This window comes from Microtus oregoni, unplaced genomic scaffold, assembly GCF_018167655.1.
Source record: "Microtus oregoni isolate MIOR12 unplaced genomic scaffold, Mior012 000008F_ref0000371, whole genome shotgun sequence".
Lineage (NCBI taxonomy): Eukaryota > Metazoa > Chordata > Mammalia > Rodentia > Cricetidae > Microtus > Microtus oregoni.
In genome coordinates, this window is record NW_024543067.1 from 13,250,070 (window position 1) to 13,267,030 (window position 16,961).

General features: G+C 42.1%; 1 protein-coding gene across 1 annotated transcript; it reads right to left on the minus strand.

Annotated features, from left to right (window-relative positions):
* Nucleotides 1-1,062: 1,062 nt before the first annotated feature.
* Nucleotides 1,063-8,620, minus strand: LOC121451936 (cytochrome P450 7A1). Its single transcript, XM_041657769.1, has 6 exons — nucleotides 8,547-8,620; nucleotides 6,760-7,000; nucleotides 5,440-6,026; nucleotides 4,390-4,520; nucleotides 2,465-2,640; nucleotides 1,063-1,922 (listed from the first exon to the last, which is right to left on the minus strand). Exons 1-6 carry the CDS (start codon nucleotides 8,618-8,620, stop codon nucleotides 1,623-1,625), a joined length of 1,509 nt encoding a protein of 502 aa, XP_041513703.1. The 3' UTR covers nucleotides 1,063-1,622.
* Nucleotides 8,621-16,961: the final 8,341 nt, after the last annotated feature.

Below are 16,961 nucleotides of genomic sequence, written 5' to 3' on the forward strand. Positions count from 1 at the left end.
TTAACTTATCAGTAGATGAATAATTTAAACTTTCTCTTGCAAAGTTTAAAACAAAAACATATGTACAATTCTGAAAGGTGGGTAGTTTTTAAATTACTAGATGTTACAATATTTTCTTACAGTTATAGTACAAGAAAAAAGATAAATATAATTTGTATATAAATATATGTATGTATGTCAGTAAAAATGGCACAGCTAATAATACTCTTAAAGAACATTACAATGCGTTATTGCACTGGGTATTTAAACACTATTGTTGTTCTTCATCTAGAAGGCATTTAGAGATAAAACATGACATTTTAAAAGAGCATATAATATCAATTTGCACATTTTAGTTAAATAGCTAAAATAGACCATTTTGAATGGTCATTTCCTTAGAGTTGATTTTAAATTTCTCTTTTACATTAATTCTTAATCAATTATAACATAAAATTGACTTTATTAATTATATTATTTATTTATTTTTTTAGTGAGACAAGGTATCATTCTGTAGCCCTGGCTTACCTGGAACTCACTCTGTGAACCAGGCTGATCTCAAACTCCCAGAAATCTGTCTGCCTCTGCCTCCTCTGCCTCTCCAGTGCTGGAAAGGCTTAAGGGTGACAGAGGTGAGGTTCTGAGGAAATATAAAGGAATCAGCGGTGGATGCTGGGGAAGTGCTTTTTAATCTCTGAGAATCGCTCTTCTCATTGATGTAAATGATGAAAATAGAAGAGAGATAGGCAGTTGAAAAACCAGAATGAGGATTTCCAGCAACAACCTCTTGAAACATAACAGGAAAGTGTTATACTTCCCACAGTGTTTCCAGGACGGTAGCATTGCTGTCCAAGCTCTCACCGTTAGGCATAGAAAAGGCTAGCTGAACATAGCGGACAATGAGGAATACTGAGAATTCAAGAACAATTGCAGTGGGTTTTTGATCCTACTGCATGTACTGGCTGTGTGGGAGCCTAGGCAGTTTGGATGCTCACCTTACGAGACCTGGATAGAGGTGGGCAGTCCTTGGGCTTCCCACAGGTCAGGGAACACTGATTGCTCTTCGAGCAGATGAGGGAGGGGGACTTGATCGGGGGAGGGGGAGGGAAATGGGAAGCGGTTGCGGGGACGAGGCAGAAATCCTTAATAAATAAATAAATTTAAAAAAAAAAGAAAAGGCTAGATAATCTTTTTTTTTCTTTAAGCAAAGTATGCTGTGATCCCTTAAAACCTTTTTATAATATGTGCTCACACCTGAAGAACCTACTCGTGAAAAATAACAATTTCACTAAAACGTGAATTTGAAGCCTTTTCATAATTAATCAATAGTTTTCATAAAAATATATTTTATGAAATTATTAAATATGCAATTTCCTTAGGAAAAATCCTGCTAATTGTAATATCTTCATTTTGAAAATAAAAACAAAAGACATTGCTTCTGAGAGTGATGAAACTCAGGCCTCAGCTATCTGAGCACTCAGAAACCAGGCAGCAAGAACAGAGAATGGTACCCTGAGTACCAGTTCTTTTCACAGATACAGTCAGTCCCTGGGAAGCATCGGTGAGTATTTGTCCCAAGGGCTTGTTTAGTGAGACTCTCTACAGTCCAGTAACATCATCCAGGGTCCTCTTCTTCCAACCACAGGTCACAAATGTTTCAGTTTGTATTTAAACTCAATATCATGTAATGGTGGCAGAATTCCCAAGCCTGCCCTGGACTGATCGAGAGGGGGACACTGGACAGGACTCTCTACAAGTTCCAGTTCAAAGCATGAAAGCATCAGAATCAAAAATTGCTTGATCTCTTGGACAGCAAATAGTCTTCCAGGGCATATTGTAGCTCCAGATCCAAATGGCATGTAGAAACACTTCAGTTTGTTCCCATTGCTGTAGAAGGAGGTCTTTGCCTTCCCGTTCTCGTCAAGGTATCGGTCATATTTAAAAGTCTACAATAAGTACACAAGAAGCCAATGAGCTATTTTGATAGAAATTTGTCTCATTCTTGGCTAAAGAGTAATTTTCTTCTAATAACTCTGTCCTCTGTGAGTTAACACACACCCAGCCCTGATCAGGTAATCCTGGAAAGACCTTATCAAGAGTTGGTGGCTCAGAAGCTCTAGATCCCTTCTGTTCTGCCTGGGCACTCATTCTTTAGTTAGGCAAAAGAAGCAAAGGATTCGAAAAAGATAAAAGAATCAAGTCAAATGCATTACCCTCCATCAGTGTGGATTTTGGAGAGGGTCCTTTTTAAGGAAAAAGAAAGGTGGTAGTTTTGCTATGGCTAAAAACATAATGTAGCAGTAAGCATGAAAACTCTTCAGACTAAAAGTTCAAAACTCTTTCTCTCCCCAAAGTTTCCAAAACAAATGAGTCTTTGCTATAATAAAGGGGACAATCCCTATGGCTTCAATGAGCAAATCAAAGCTGGAATTGCAAATCCATTCCTCATTCAGACCTGGGTGGCTGTCATCTCAATATAGAAACTTACCAGAGGATCTGGATAGATTTCAGGATCCAAATGCATTAGCTGTGGGTAAAGAGCTATGATGTCATCTTTTCGGATGCTATAGGAACCGTCTTCTAGGTGTAGAGTGAAATCCTCCTTAGCAGTCCGGATATTCAAGGACGCACTAGACAGTCTCAGCGCCTCTTTGATGATGCTATCTACATATTGTCAAATAAAAGAGCAAAAGAGGAGGGAAGGGAAGAGGGTGGAACAGGGAAAATGACAGGGAGGGAGAGAAGAATTTACATATTAAAAATATTTCCAAGTTAATCTATTTTTACGTTGATGGGTGTTTTGCCGCAAGTACGTGTGTGTGCAACGTGCAGATGCCTGATGTCTACAGAGGTTAGAAGAAGGCATCAGATCCTTTGGAACTGGACTTAGGATGGTTGTGAGTCACCATGTGGGTGCTGTGAGTCAAACCTTCTGAAAAGGCAGCAAGTGTTCTTAACCACTGGGCCATCTCTCCAGCCCTGGATTTATGCATTTAAAGGCTACATAACATGAAGTCTGAAACCCTTCTGCCGATCTATATACAAAATGAACAAATGCAGGCTAACAAGTGAAAGCTTCCTAAGCTGCTTCTGTTGCCACTGCGCTGTTCTTCGTGACTCAGCTGTTCTGAAATATATTTTCAATCTAAGCATCGAAGCCATTGGTTCTCACCCTGTGGGTCATGACCCATTTGGGGGGTTGTTGAATGACCCTTTCACAGGGGTCACCTACGACGATCAGAAAACACAGATATTTACATTATTATTCATAACAATAGCAAAATTACAGTTATGAAGTAGCAATGAAAATAATTTTATGATTGGGGGGTCACCACAACATGAGGAACTGGACTAAAGAGTTGCAACATTAGAAAGGTTAAGAACCATTGATCCAAGTTAATAGTCTTTTGATACAATACAATGTTCCTCACCATCAATGGGAACTAGATAAACATCTCTCATTTTATAGAACGCTAATCTTATTTCTGTAGGACCCTAAGCAGCTAATAAAGTTGAAAAAACTAGTAATCAATTTTATGTGAATTATTGTTGACCCTCTTGGGAATGAAACATCTTGATAGAGAAATGCCTTTCCAAGCATTTCATGAGTCTACCACTCCGTGCTTAGGAGATCCCATACATTATCGGGTGGTGTGCAATGGCACCCTGCTTCTAGGTAAAGGAGTGCAAAAACGGAATAGACCTCAGAGCTGCTGAAGTCTCAGAGAGTTTCCCTGTGCCTTTCCGCCTCCAGCTGCCAGCTGCCTTGCTCCCAGGCTTCACGCCACAATTGTGTCTGCAACCACACATGCTTAGCCTTTTCTTTACGAGTGAGAGAAGGGAGGTGTCCAAAGCAAAGTGACAACCGCCCCCCCCCCCCCCCCGCAAGCCAGGCAGTGCTGGATCTAAGCTCTTTCGCTTCAGAGAAGCTAAATTGCCCTCCAAGTACACACAGGCTTCTGTCCTTTACAGAAGAGGACTTAAAAAGAAGTTGTTTTCTTATAAACACGCGGCACTTCTGTATTCTAGAAAATACAGAGACGGGGAAAGAAAAGCCTCGGCCCCATCCCACGAGCCAATCATGCTTTCTTGATGGTAACTTTTTTACATTTAGTTCCATACTTTCTTAAAAACCCCGACTTTATGGTTTTGGGGGACCTACAAGGAGGCAAAAGGACGTGGAGCAGCTGAGTATCACAAGTCCCATGCCCGTGTTGCCACTGTCTGTGATCCAGTTGTCATCCCACCCTATGGGTCTCAATTCCTCACTTGTTAGATAAAAGTGCAAATTCCCTAGTTAGCAGACAGTTGTGGGGTTGTAAGATACTTGGCGTAGTATTGAGAACATAATACAGTGTGTGGTGAGCACTGTCACCGGTGACACGTGAATGAGGGGTAGGGTGGGAAGCACACCTAGGACCGGCAGGTCGTTCAGCTGCATTTGATCCAAATAAATAGCATTCCGTTCACAGCTGGGCTTTTGGCCAGCGCTCTGCAATGCTCCGTTCACTTCTTCAGAGGCTGCTTTCAGTGCGTCAGGACTCCTGTGAAAAGAGACGTATGGAAATCATTCAGAGATCAGCAAGGAGGTAAGAACTCCTTTTCTTTTCATGAGTAAGCAAAGGGGCATTGCCCTTTACTTGTACTGGATTCTGAACAGATTCATGCCCTGGGACTCAGGAAGGGGCATTAAAGGGGCGTTGCTATGTAAACGCAAAGCTTTGGTGAGCTCTCTATAAATCAGTGGCTCTAGTAAGGGCGAGACATTCATGCGATGACTATAGTAATTCAGAAGAAATATTGCATCTAACATACAATTACAATTAGCTGCCAAGTAGAATTTCAAATTGCTCTTAAAATGGCTTCAGAACATTAATGTTTTGCCATTTATGTTGTTATCTTTGAGCTGATAAAGGATACTTCCATTCAATACGTGGAAGTTTGCTGGAGGCCGTTTGAAATCTCCTTCACCTGATTACAATAAACTGAGCCTGGGGAATGCTGGGTCAACAGTAGTCGTTTAACTTAAAATATGGCCGCAGTTCACAGATGATTTGAAATTGATGTGAAAATAGGGATGTTCAAAATTAGTAAGGCATAATCTCTGCCCTCATCACGTCTGCAAGCCTGTCATCATTTAAAATGCTTTTATCACGATGAAGATTGCAGTCATGGATTTAATTTGACATTAAGATGAACACTATGAGATTAAGAGCAAGACTGGACCAGGGGGCCTGTATTGACAAGTGCCAGCCATCCAAGTTCTGTGGCTTCTGGGACATCTTTTTCCGTGGGACTGTATTCCTACAAAATGCTGCTTCTGTTACGCACATGTTAACAGGAGCACTGAGTATCACACTCCTGACCGATAGCAAAGAAAGCTCCGCTAGTCTTTGGGGGCTCTTAGTTAAAATTGTAATTAACGTCCCTTTGAGTAATGAAAACACTTAAATTGCTAGTCACCTGATCATCTGAAACAGGCTCCAGAAGGTTGCAGGAATGGTGTTTGCTTGAGATGCCCAGAGGATAGCGAGGTGCGTCTTGGCCTTTTCTGCGTCGTCAAAGGTGGAGAGAGTGTCATTGAGAAACATGCGCAGACTGATCAGTTCAGAGACCTGTTCCCTCTTAGAGAGGTTCTTATGCTTCAAGCCCTCAGCCAGTTTTTCCCGGGCCTTATGTGCCATCCTGAACAAGCGAATAGGGAGGCCTGCCACCAGCGCGGGAAAAACTTGGTCAAATTGCTTGAAGTTGTCAAGGTTGTTGAGAATAAGAGCTTTTTGTGCGTCTGGCTTTGAAGTATCTCTGCCAAACAGAGTTAGATATCCGGCTTCAAACATCACTCGGTAGCAGAAGGCATACATCCCTTCGGTGACCCAGACAGAACTCTCTGATTTAGGAAGGCCAGGAGGCCTCAAGATCAATTGGAGGTTTTGCATCATGACTTCAGAGAGTGAGTGCAAAGCGTCTCCCTGGAGGGTTTTGGCAAAAGTGTTGTTTATGTTTTCCGTGGTATTTCCATCACTTGGGTCAATGCTTCTGTGTCCAAATGCCTGGCAGAAAAGAAAAGCCATGAAAGGAAGAGGGGCTGAACCTGAGCTTGCCAGGGATAGGAGACGACTGAAAGACAGATTGAAGGTGTTCATACCCCTCCGCCTGGGTTTCCCATAGATTATTTCACAGCACATCGAAAGGCAGGCCAGGACATACTCTTTCTTTAGGGGGGAGTTTAGACCCCAGCTTTTCAGGGACGTTCTCTAGACTGTCCCACCAACTTTGATGTCAAACTAATGTGATACTCATTTTATCTTTACCTTTTTAGTCTCTGTAAATGCATTTAATTTACTTAATGACAGATATGTCTAATATTTTATTTCAAAAATTCAGTAGTGTTGCTTTCTCTAGAACAGAGATTCTTGATAATATCTAAATGATGCTTCTTAATGATCGCAGCATTTGTGGGCATGGATGTGGTAATAGGCATGATGAATGTTAAGTTTGCCAGCACTCTATTCTGCGTGTTGTATAGACAAATTGATCTTAGCAGTCTGTACCTTCCTTATTCATATGCAGTGTCATCTGGCTCACAAAGTGCTTACAAAGTGATCAATTTGTATATGTCATCATTAATGACAAATTTACATCTACCTTGAATTTTTAATACTTAGTACTGAGACTTCCTGATTGTATGTTCCCTCTGTCCTACAATCTATAACATCAGAATAACTAAATAAACAAATACATTAGCAGGTTAGGAAACAAAGAGAATCTGTATAAACTAGTTACCTTCGCAGAAGTCGTGTAATGGAATTTTTTCCAATCAAAATATTTTCCATGACTTAACACCTTGGGGTATGACGAGGAGTTGGTGACAAAGTGGACGTATCTCCCCATTAGTTTGCAGGTAAAAACATGGCCGTGCTTCCTTTGATTTGCTCTCAGGAACTCGAGAGGATTGGACCCAAATTTCAGAGCACAGCCCAGGTACGGGATCAACCCGTTCTCCAGAGGAGGTTCACCTGCTTTCCTGTAAGGCAGATTTGAGAGGTTTGAAAAATGACATGGTTAACATTTTTATGAAAACCAGGTTTTTACTGGTTTTTACCAATAATTTCAAGCTTTGTAACTACAGTTTGCAGATACCTCTTTTACTAAAACAATGGGCTTTTTAGCCTACTAAGATATTGGTGAAGGTGATTATCAAAGCTGCCTACCCATCAATCCATCTGCCAGCCCATCTCTCGGTCTGTCTACCACCACACATACATACGTCCACTCATCAAGTCCTCCTTAGATGGTTTACTATGTCTATGTCTGACTGCTTTTCCCAACACAGAGCCAAAAGTGTCCACAAAGCCAACAAGATTCTTGATCTCACTGTAAAAATGAAGCTACCATCTAGTGCTTAGACCTGCTCAATGAATCATTTGCCCAAATGTCTAAAATGTTTCATTTTTTTCCTGTTTGTTAAAGATGTGAAACCCCAGATAACAGAAAAGGCTACAGGGCTGAAGTTTTTAAAATCTTCATAGTTTAAAAATGCTGGCATTCTGGTGTCTGGAGGTGCGGCTCAGTGGTAGAGCTCTTGCCTAGCACACATGGAACCTTCCATTTGATTCCCAATTGTGAAAAGAAGGAGATTATCATTCTGTGATGATATTTGAAGAGATCAGGAATTCCATTTGAAAAATTAGATTATTATAAAAATCAAGTTGGGAGGGATAAGCATTGGTAGATCATCAGTTATAATTCACTAATCTTTAGCTCTCTTAAATATTTTATTTTGGTTTAGTTTGGTTTGATTTTTCGAGACAGGGTTTTTCTGAAGCTTTGGAGCCTGTCCTGGAACTAGCTCTGGTAGACCGTGCTGGCCTTGAACTCACAGAGATCCTCTTGCCTCTGCCTCCCAAGTGCTGGGATTAAAGGCGTGCACCACCACCGCCCAGCTCTCTTAAAAGTGTTTTATTAGATACTAAAAACTTAATTATTTTCCAACAAAAGCTAGTTGTTTTTTGTTAGGATAACTAAATTGATTTTTCCTGTCTTAGCCTTAAGATAAGCTGCTTAATTAAAACTGGAAACTATCAGGCATGAATTAAAACAGCTCAAAGGGCAAAGAAGTTTTTAAAAGTAAGAGAGCAGACAGCAGTCTACTTCGCTGAAGATGTGCCAGGGGTATTCCTGTATTTTAATGCTGATGTAACAGAAAGTCCAAATGCACACCTGCTCAGCAAGTGCAGCTATTCAGTCCGTGTGATAGAAAGAAGCTTCCAGATTTCACCCTTGCCAATGCACCCTTCCCGGCTCAGGTTTGCTCCGCCCATGCACACACAAACATGCATTTATATGTTTTTTTAGTTATGTCTAACAAGATCTGCATCACCATCGATGTATACGAATATTCAAAAGGAAACTGTCTACATCTTTTCAGGGTTAGCCAAAGAAATCAGGCCTTAATTTTGAAATAAAAGATACTAATGAACTAGTATTATTTTTAAAAACTGTGTAACAGTAAAGGTAAAGAATGCTAGAAATAAGCTAAAAAGAAAATTAAAGAAAAATCCTTTCCATACCTTCTCCTTATGCCAAAGATAACCCATATGCCGCACACCACAGCAAGCCCCCAAATCAAAGAGATGGTCATCATTTTGCAAAGCAGGAAAAAGTCCCAAGGGGAGAGTCTGTGCTTAGCCAGGTAAGACTGCCCCTGAGCAGAGGCTCAACCTAGACTTTTTATATGCATAGGACCATGATCCAATAGCTTGAACTTCGGTGACCAAAGCAAATAACTGACTATTTGTCCTCCTACTAGAAAACAGAAAAAATAGTATCACCGGGCCTTGAACTAAGTCCACAGTATCAGAAGAGGCTCCAAAACAAGCAGAGCGCTGCAATACTCGATAAGCTGGAGGTCTGTCCCTCGTGTGCTGACATAACATTCAGGCCCAGAGACACGGCTAATATCATGCTTCTGCATGTGGAAAAAGGCAGACATAAGCACACTACAGATGTGCACATCTGTTGAAGACACCGAGTGTGATGGAAACTGAAACAAGCAGAAGCTTTTCCTCATGATAGTGGTTGTTTATGTTGTTCCCTTGCGGGGAAATTAATTTAGATAATTTTCCAGGAATATACCAGTCCAAAAGAATGAGAACTGGGTGTGACAATTTTCTTGTTTATTTGCTTGGTGTTTTTACAAACCCACAGGTGTTTTGTGTGGACTAGGACGTGTTACTTACCTGCCGTCATCTCTAGTGGCATTTCATTTGGATTTTAATAACTAAAGCTTGTCTACAGATCAGAAAAGTAAAACAGCCACCCTGGCCGGCCTTACAGACCAGGCAGCAATGAAACATACCTTCAATCCCAGCAGCCACAGCTCTCAGTGTCAGTCTCAATCTGAGCTTTCCTGGAGGCAGGATCACCATTTTCAGACAGAGGTTGAGGTAAGAGTCAGTGGCTGGCTGTTTTAATTTTCTGCTCTTCAGGCAAGCTTTATCTATTAAAATACAAATGAAATGTCACTACAAACATCAAAAAAGAACACTTCTCAGTACCTCATCTTCCAGGTAGCCAGAGCTTATTTTGAGAACACAATCTTTACCAATCATTACTTGTAATTAAGATGTACTTTACTTCAAATAAAGACTAAAACACTTCTTGGCAGAAAAGTCAATACAAAGTCATGATTTACCTCTTATACCACTTGCACTATAAACGGCTATGCATCCTCCCAAACTTTATCTAGCGTAATCTTTTGTTCTGTGCTGGGAATTGAACACATGGCCCTACTTCTCCAGGTCAAACAAACACTCTACTACCAAGTCACACCTGAGCTCCCTGTTCGACACAAATATTAATCGGGCATTTTTTTTATGTATTCCAGAAACTCTTTAAAAATATTCTGGCTTTCGGTGTTAACAAGATAGAAAGGTTCACTACTCTCATGAAGATTCTATTCTTATGGGGAGATGGGTGGTAAAATATGTGTTATACTACTCAGAATGAGCTGGAGAGAGCTGCTGAAGGGCTGAAGGCCACTTGAGTGTATTGAGCAGAGAGACTTTTCCGAAGAGAGGACACTTGAGATAGAATAGCAAAGGAAGAACATTCCCAGAAGAGGGAACGTCAGAGGTGGAGTTCCTGAGCGAGGGTGAACTTGACGTGCTAAAAACCAGAACAAAAATCTTATCGTTTAGAGCCAGGTGAAGAGAGTGAAGATAAGAAGGTGGGCAAAAGCTGGCTCATGTAGGGATGCTTGGGAGTGGAGAGGATCTTGGAAGGCAATAGGTCTGTATACTGTTGTGAACATTTGAAATCCGTGGGACAATGCCAACTGAATGTAAGAGTCTGTTGTTGGGGGAAGGAAGAGCGTTGGAGGTGTAAATCTCAAGCCATCACCATTGGATTGATATTTAAAGGCAAGAGCTCCTCACCTGGAAGAAAGTGAAGCCAATATAGTAAGCAGACTATGGCACCAGACCACAGTACTCACTGTTTCTCAGTATTGGTCAGAGAGGCAGAAGAAAGGACAAAGATAGATACAATGTACATACATATATGTCTCTAGACACATATCTATATGCAGTGTACACACACATAAAAATCATGACTTAATGTGTGCTTGGAATTCGACCGCATAAAGTTATTCTAGAGGACAACTCAGTCAACTAATTTCCTAACGGTGAACATTGGAATCCTTTCTAACTTCTGCTCTGGACTCCACACCTGATAGTTTTGGCCTCCCTAACAGAGCCCACAGATCTTTATTGTGTAGTTTATGACTGTAATCATTAGCATCCGTTTCTACATGGCAGGGTAGGTTTTCTCAGAATCTATTGAGATCTCCTAATGCTTTATGCACATTAAATATATTCCTATTGCTTTTATAAAATGACATATCTTCTTCTCAATGGCTCTTAAGGAGCCTATCCCTTGGGCTTCCATTGCCACAGAATAACTGAGGAAACAGCAATCTCATATCCAAACAAAGCAGCTCTCCAGAGTTGCCTGTTCCATAAATCACAGCAGACAAAAGCAAGACAGGGGAAGCCATGGGTGGCCTCTTAGTATTCTTTACAACTTCCCATGAGTCTGTAATTCTGTGAAAATACAGAGGTCTCAAACTGGGAAGGGAAAAGCACTTTCATAGCCTTGGGAAGCTTCCCGCAGGCTGGTCTTCTTATCCGCAGTCAGAGCAGTGCGAACTCTTCCTCTGGGGCCTGGCTGCTGTTTATCTTGATGTCACTTACCCTGTCCTTTTCTGTTTTACTCCCTCACTTGTATCACCTTCCAATGTCAAGCACCTGAGCACACATATGGATACACATACACAGGACAGAGGCTGGAAGATGCACACTTATGGAGACAGGTACACAGGACTGTGGGGACTGGAAGATGCACACTTATGGAGACAGGTACACAGGACAGTGAAGGCTGGAAGATGCACACACATAGAGATGGGTACACGGGACAGTGGGGACTGGAAGATGCACACACATGGAGATGGGTACACTGGACTATAGAGATTTGAAGATTCAGGTGTCAACCCCATTCTTTGTTATGCAAGGTAATATCTTTTCCTTCTGAGAAGTTCCATTTGCTGTTGTGTACTCACAAACAGCATATAGCATATCTAATCTGAAGCTGAAATTTTTTCTTTTTTTCTTTCTTTTCCTTTTTTTCTTCGAGACAGGGTTTCTCTGTGTAACAGCCCTAACTGTCCTGGAACTAACTCCTGTCGACCAGGATGAATTCACAGAGGTCCTCCCGCCTCTATCTCCCAAGTGCTGGGATTAAAGGCATGTGCCACCACCACCCAGCTGGAAATTCTAATGCTCACTGCAGTTGTGAAAACTACCAGTAGACTTCAAGGAAATGTCTAAACAGTTTTCTGATAAATAAGGTGCACACAGTTTCATGCCTGAGTATAACGACCTCTTGGCGTGATTTTAGCATAGCCCTGGTTGTGCAATGTTCAGCGAATTCTGCCTCAATGTGCAACTTTTTTCCTTCCCACCTGTGCCAGGTGGTAAAATGTTATTAATTCTCTCTATGTGTGTCTCTCTGCCTCCCTATCCCTGTCTCTATCTCTGACTCCCTCCCCACCTCTCTCACACACAGACAGAGTGGCCCCTATTGCATGCCAGGCCCTGCGTACAACTAGGACACAGGGTAAACATAACGGTGACCCTGACCTATGGAGTTTCTCTTGCAACAGTGTCGGCAGGTGCCCTAAAAGACGGGGTTATTGTTGTCAGAAGACCCGCCACGCCAAGTTGAGTTTATTTTAACTCTAATCCCTCTTTCATATGTCAGGTTCTTCTTCATTTGTGGAGGATTTTATAGAAGACCATAAATCCTGCTGTTTGGAAAGGCTTGAGCTCAGCCTTAGAGAATGCAAGGCCCAGCACCCCATCATCATAAACAAAAATGGATAAAACAGGCTGGAGAGACGGCTCAGCAGTTAAGAACATTTGCGGAGGGCCCCTGTTTGGTTTCTACCGCCCACACAGGAGAGCTCACAATGGCCTGTAATGTAACTCTAGCCAGGAAACCTGATGCTCTCTTCTAGCCTCTGGGGATATCTGTACACAAGTGCTGCACACTGTCCCATACAGGAACACACACATATATACATAAAAGAGAAATGGTTTTTTTAAAAAAGAAAGAAAGAAAGAAAGAAAGAAAGAAAGAAAGAAAGAAATTGATAAACATGGGAAGTTACACTGGCAGCGTAGAAGCGAAAAGGAAACACTCAAGCGGTCAGCATGTAAACACTGGTGGCACATTTGATTTAGGTGTACTGTCTATCACGAAACCCACTAACAGAACTGAGGGGAGAAAAACTTGCCTGGGATATGGGAGTCTCTAAGTTCCGCTCCCAGCGCCAGAGAGAAGGAGATATGCAGTAAACAAAGAACACACAAAGCGTGCTGACTGCTTTAAATACAGTGAGTTGCTGAGGTGGTCAAACAACTAAGTCACGAGCTTTTCGTGACGAACTGCTTTCTGAGGTCACAGTCATTATGAAGGAGCACAGCTGAACTGAACTGAGGTGGTTCTTTGCCCTCTCCAGGTCTTCAAAATCAAAAGTCTGTGCGAAGTACCTATCTCAGAGCCAGTTAGCACGCGGGCATGCCGGAACAGGGTGGTAAAGTATCCTGTGATTACTCGGGGATTTCATAGTAAGTTCTTGGGAAGTAAGTCTATGTACTTTTGAGCGAAAACTTTATGAATCTATAAAAAAAGAACAACCTATGTCATGACAAAATAATTGTCTGATTCTCGAGATAAGTTTAGCCAGGCAAGATAGCACATGGTTGTAAACCCAGCGCTTGGGATGGGGGATTGCCATAACTTCACGGACAGCCTGGACTACATAGTTGGCATGTAATCAGCCAGGATTATATAACAAGAACCTTTCTGGAAGGAAAGAGATATGATTTTGAATCCTGAATTCCTTAGTTTAGAATTATAAGTACCTAGTAAAACTCAGTATAAAAAGATACGTGTAAGTCACTGGCAACTTGAGGAAATTGTCCCTTGCCACCATCTAGCTATGCACTAAGTAGTTGTTATTTCATGCACTGTGATCACACTAGCTTATCCTGCCTTGTGAATGGCGTTTCTTAGATGCTGGAGATGCAGAGATAAACAGACAGAAGGAGCCTCTGCGCCCCATGGGGATACAGCCGATCATAAGCTAGGAGAAACACGGCTTGGTTTCTGGCATTATGTCTATTAATAGGAAAGGTTAAGCCAATGCGGTTTTGTGCCAAGCCCTTCACTGTCTTCCCTCCCTAAACCACATGATAGCAGTGTGAGATGAGCTCTCTATGCAGATGGCTGGGTTCTGTAAGGATCTGGCTCCAAGCCTGGGTCAGTCTCTGCCGTACTGTACTGCCATCCAGAGAAAACGGCATTGCCCAAGCTACCGCAATCAAGGCTAAGTCTCTGCTTTTGTGATAATTCCCACCCCAGTCTCAGCCTAGTCCACAAAGCTCGACTCTGCCGTCAGCTGATAAAACTGAGTCAGCCTCACCACAGATGGGGTGGGAGGGTGGAGGGAGGGAGACAGAGACAGGGAGATGGAGAGAGAGAGAGACACGGAGGCAGAGACATGGAGATGGAAAGAGAGACAGAGACTCAAAGATGGAGAGACACAGAGAGAGGAAAGAAAGAAACGAAGGGCCAGATCTATCAGAAGTAGATGGTTTTCTTACTTTCTTGATAACGTCCTTAGATGCGCATAAGATTTAGCAGCAATGGAATGTAACTAATGTATCTATCCTGACTGCTTACTTTTTGTACATAACGTCTACGATATTTCTTAGTCCTCGCCTATGAAGATTTATACTGACATTTTGTTCTGGTGATTTTTAATTCTTTTGCTCTTAAATTTAGACTTCTGATTAATTTTGTGATCATTTGTGTACATGATGTGGAACAGGTGTCCAATTTCATTCTTCTTAATGTGTAGATATCCATCTTTCTCAGCACGGTTTGCAAAAAAGACTTCTTGCCTTATTGAAAGCTTTTTAAAAGATTATTTTATTTTATGTGTTTGAGTGTTTTTCTTCTATGTATATCTATGCACCACATCCAGGCATGGTGCTGCTGGAGGTCAGGAGAGGACACTGGCTCTTCTGGAACTGGAGTTGTGGACAGTTGAGACTGCCATGTGGTGCTGGGAACTAAATCTCTCCACCACCACCACCCCTCACTGAATGTTTTGTTCATATTTGGCTAAATCCTTCCTTCCTTTCTTTTTTCCTTCCTCTCCCCTCTCCGTTTTTAATTAATTGAATTTATTTATTTATTTTACATCCTGACCACATTTTCCCCTCCCTCTTCTCTCATTTCCTCCCCCACCTCCCCTCTGCCCACCTCCATCCACTCCTCCTCTGTTACTGTTCAGAATAGGGCGGGTCTCCCATGGGTACCGACAAAGCATGGAATATCATGTTGAGATCGGACTAAGCTCCTCCCTTGTATTAAGGCTGGGCAAGGCAACCCAGTATGAGGAATAGGTTCTCAAAAGCCAGCCAAAACATTAAGGACTCCCTGCTCCCACTCTTAGGAGACCCATAAGGAGCCCAGCTACACAATTGTAACACATATGCAGAGGGCCTAGGTCAATCCCATGCAGGCTCCCTGGTTGTTGGTTCAGTCTCTATGGGCCCCTATGAGCTGAAGGAGGGGCTGTGTTTATTTTATACTGCTGAACTGAACACCGAGGCAGGTTTAGCTAATCTGAGTAGAAGGTCTCTGTAGGGGAGCAGTCTCAGGTGTCTGTCATCTCAGATCTGGGAGGGATAAATGAGAAAAAAAAAATGAGACAGCTTTTTAGCTACGCAAGAAATTCCAAATTCTCTCCTTAGTCCTGGAGAACACCGGTCTTAGAAGCAGTGTGTTGCCGTTAGCTGTTGAGCACAAGAGGACCAAAGATTTTCCGGTTGGGGGAAAATTTAGTCTACCTGTCTTGGCAGGATGAAGATGATTGATCCACAGGGAAAAGGCAAGACAATGTAAACCACGAATTATTCTTCTTGGGGCTGGAGGGTTGGTGCAGTGGTTAAGAGCATTTGTCATTCTTGCAAATGACCTGAGCTCATTTCCAAGGCTCACCCTGTGGCACACAAATATATATACAGACAAAACACTCATACATACAAAATAAGAAAAGAAAATCTAGGGGAAAGGAAAAACTGGTGGTGTTATCTTAAAAAAGAAAATAGATTCTTGTTTCATATAATACATCCCAACCACAGTTTCCCTTCCCTCAAATCCTCCCAGATACTCCCAACCTCCCCTCTCCCCCAAATCTACTTACCATCCATTTCTGCCAGAAAAGAGCAGGCCTCCAAGAGACAACAACCAAACACAAAAAAAAGATACAATAAGACAAGGCAAAAACCCTCATATTGAGGTTTGACAAGGTAACCCAAATAGGAGGAAAAGAGTCCCAAGAGCATGCAAATGAGTCAGAGACACACCCACTCCCACTGTTAGGAGTACCACAAGAACACCAAGCTAAAAGCAGTAGCATATACACAGAGGACCTGGTGCAGATCCATACAGATCCCATGCTTAGTACTTTAGTCTCTGGGAGCCCATATGAACCCTCCTTAGATGATTCAGTTGGGCCATGTTTTCTTGGCACTCTCCGTCCCCTCTGACTCCTACAAACTTTCCTTATCCACTTCCGTAGAGTTCCCCATCTCCTAGGGGAGGAACTCAAGGGAGACCTCCAATTTGGATTCTGCATAGCATCTGGCTGTGGGTATCTGTACTTGCTGGCAATCTGCTGTTAGAAGAAGCCTCTCTGAAGACAACTGGGCAAGGCACTGATTTATGGGCACAGCAGAATATCATTAGGGATAATTTCATTAATATTTATTTATTTATTCAATTATCATGGCCTGCCTTGTTTGGTTCTATCCTAGGTCTCTGGGCTAGCAGGTCTCTGGTTCCTGACCATAGAAACAGTGTAGGGTATGGGCGCCCTCTTGTGGTGTAGGCATAAAGTTAAACCAAACATTGGTTGGCCACTCACACAAGTTCAATGTCACCATTGAGCCCAGCACATTTTTTCAGACAGGACAAATTGTACAAATTGTAGATGGAGAGTTTTGTGGCTGGGCTGTTGTCCAGATTTCTCTTTCTGTAGACACCAGAAAATGGAAAGATCTCCCATGCTCCTGGATAGGTAGAATTAACATAGTAAAAATGGCAATCTTACCAAAAGCAATCTACAGATTCAATGCCATCCCCAGCAAAATTCTTCACAAACCTCGAAGGAACTCAACTTTATAAGGAAAAGCAAAAATCTCAAGATAGCCAAAACAGTCCTGTACAAGAAAGGAACTTCTGGAAGCATCACAATCCCTGACTTCAAACTCTACTACTGAAAACAGCCTAATATTGGCATAAAAACAGACAGGCGGGCCAATGGAACCAAATCTAAGACCCAGATCTTAATC

What these genes read in the sequence shown, in the direction of transcription:
- LOC121451936 (XM_041657769.1), bottom strand. Translation starts at nt 8,620, where the DNA reads ATGATGACCATCTCTTTGATTTGGGGGCTTGCTGTGGTGTGCGGCATA. An exon ending in GAACGACCTGCCGGTCCTAG is followed by an intron (nt 2,641 to 4,389) that starts GTGTGCTTCCCA and finishes GACAATATGTAG; the next exon opens with ATAGCATCATCAAAGAGGCG. An exon ending in AAATCTATCCAGATCCTCTG is followed by an intron (nt 1,923 to 2,464) that starts GTAAGTTTCTAT and finishes TACTTATTGTAG; the next exon opens with ACTTTTAAATATGACCGATA.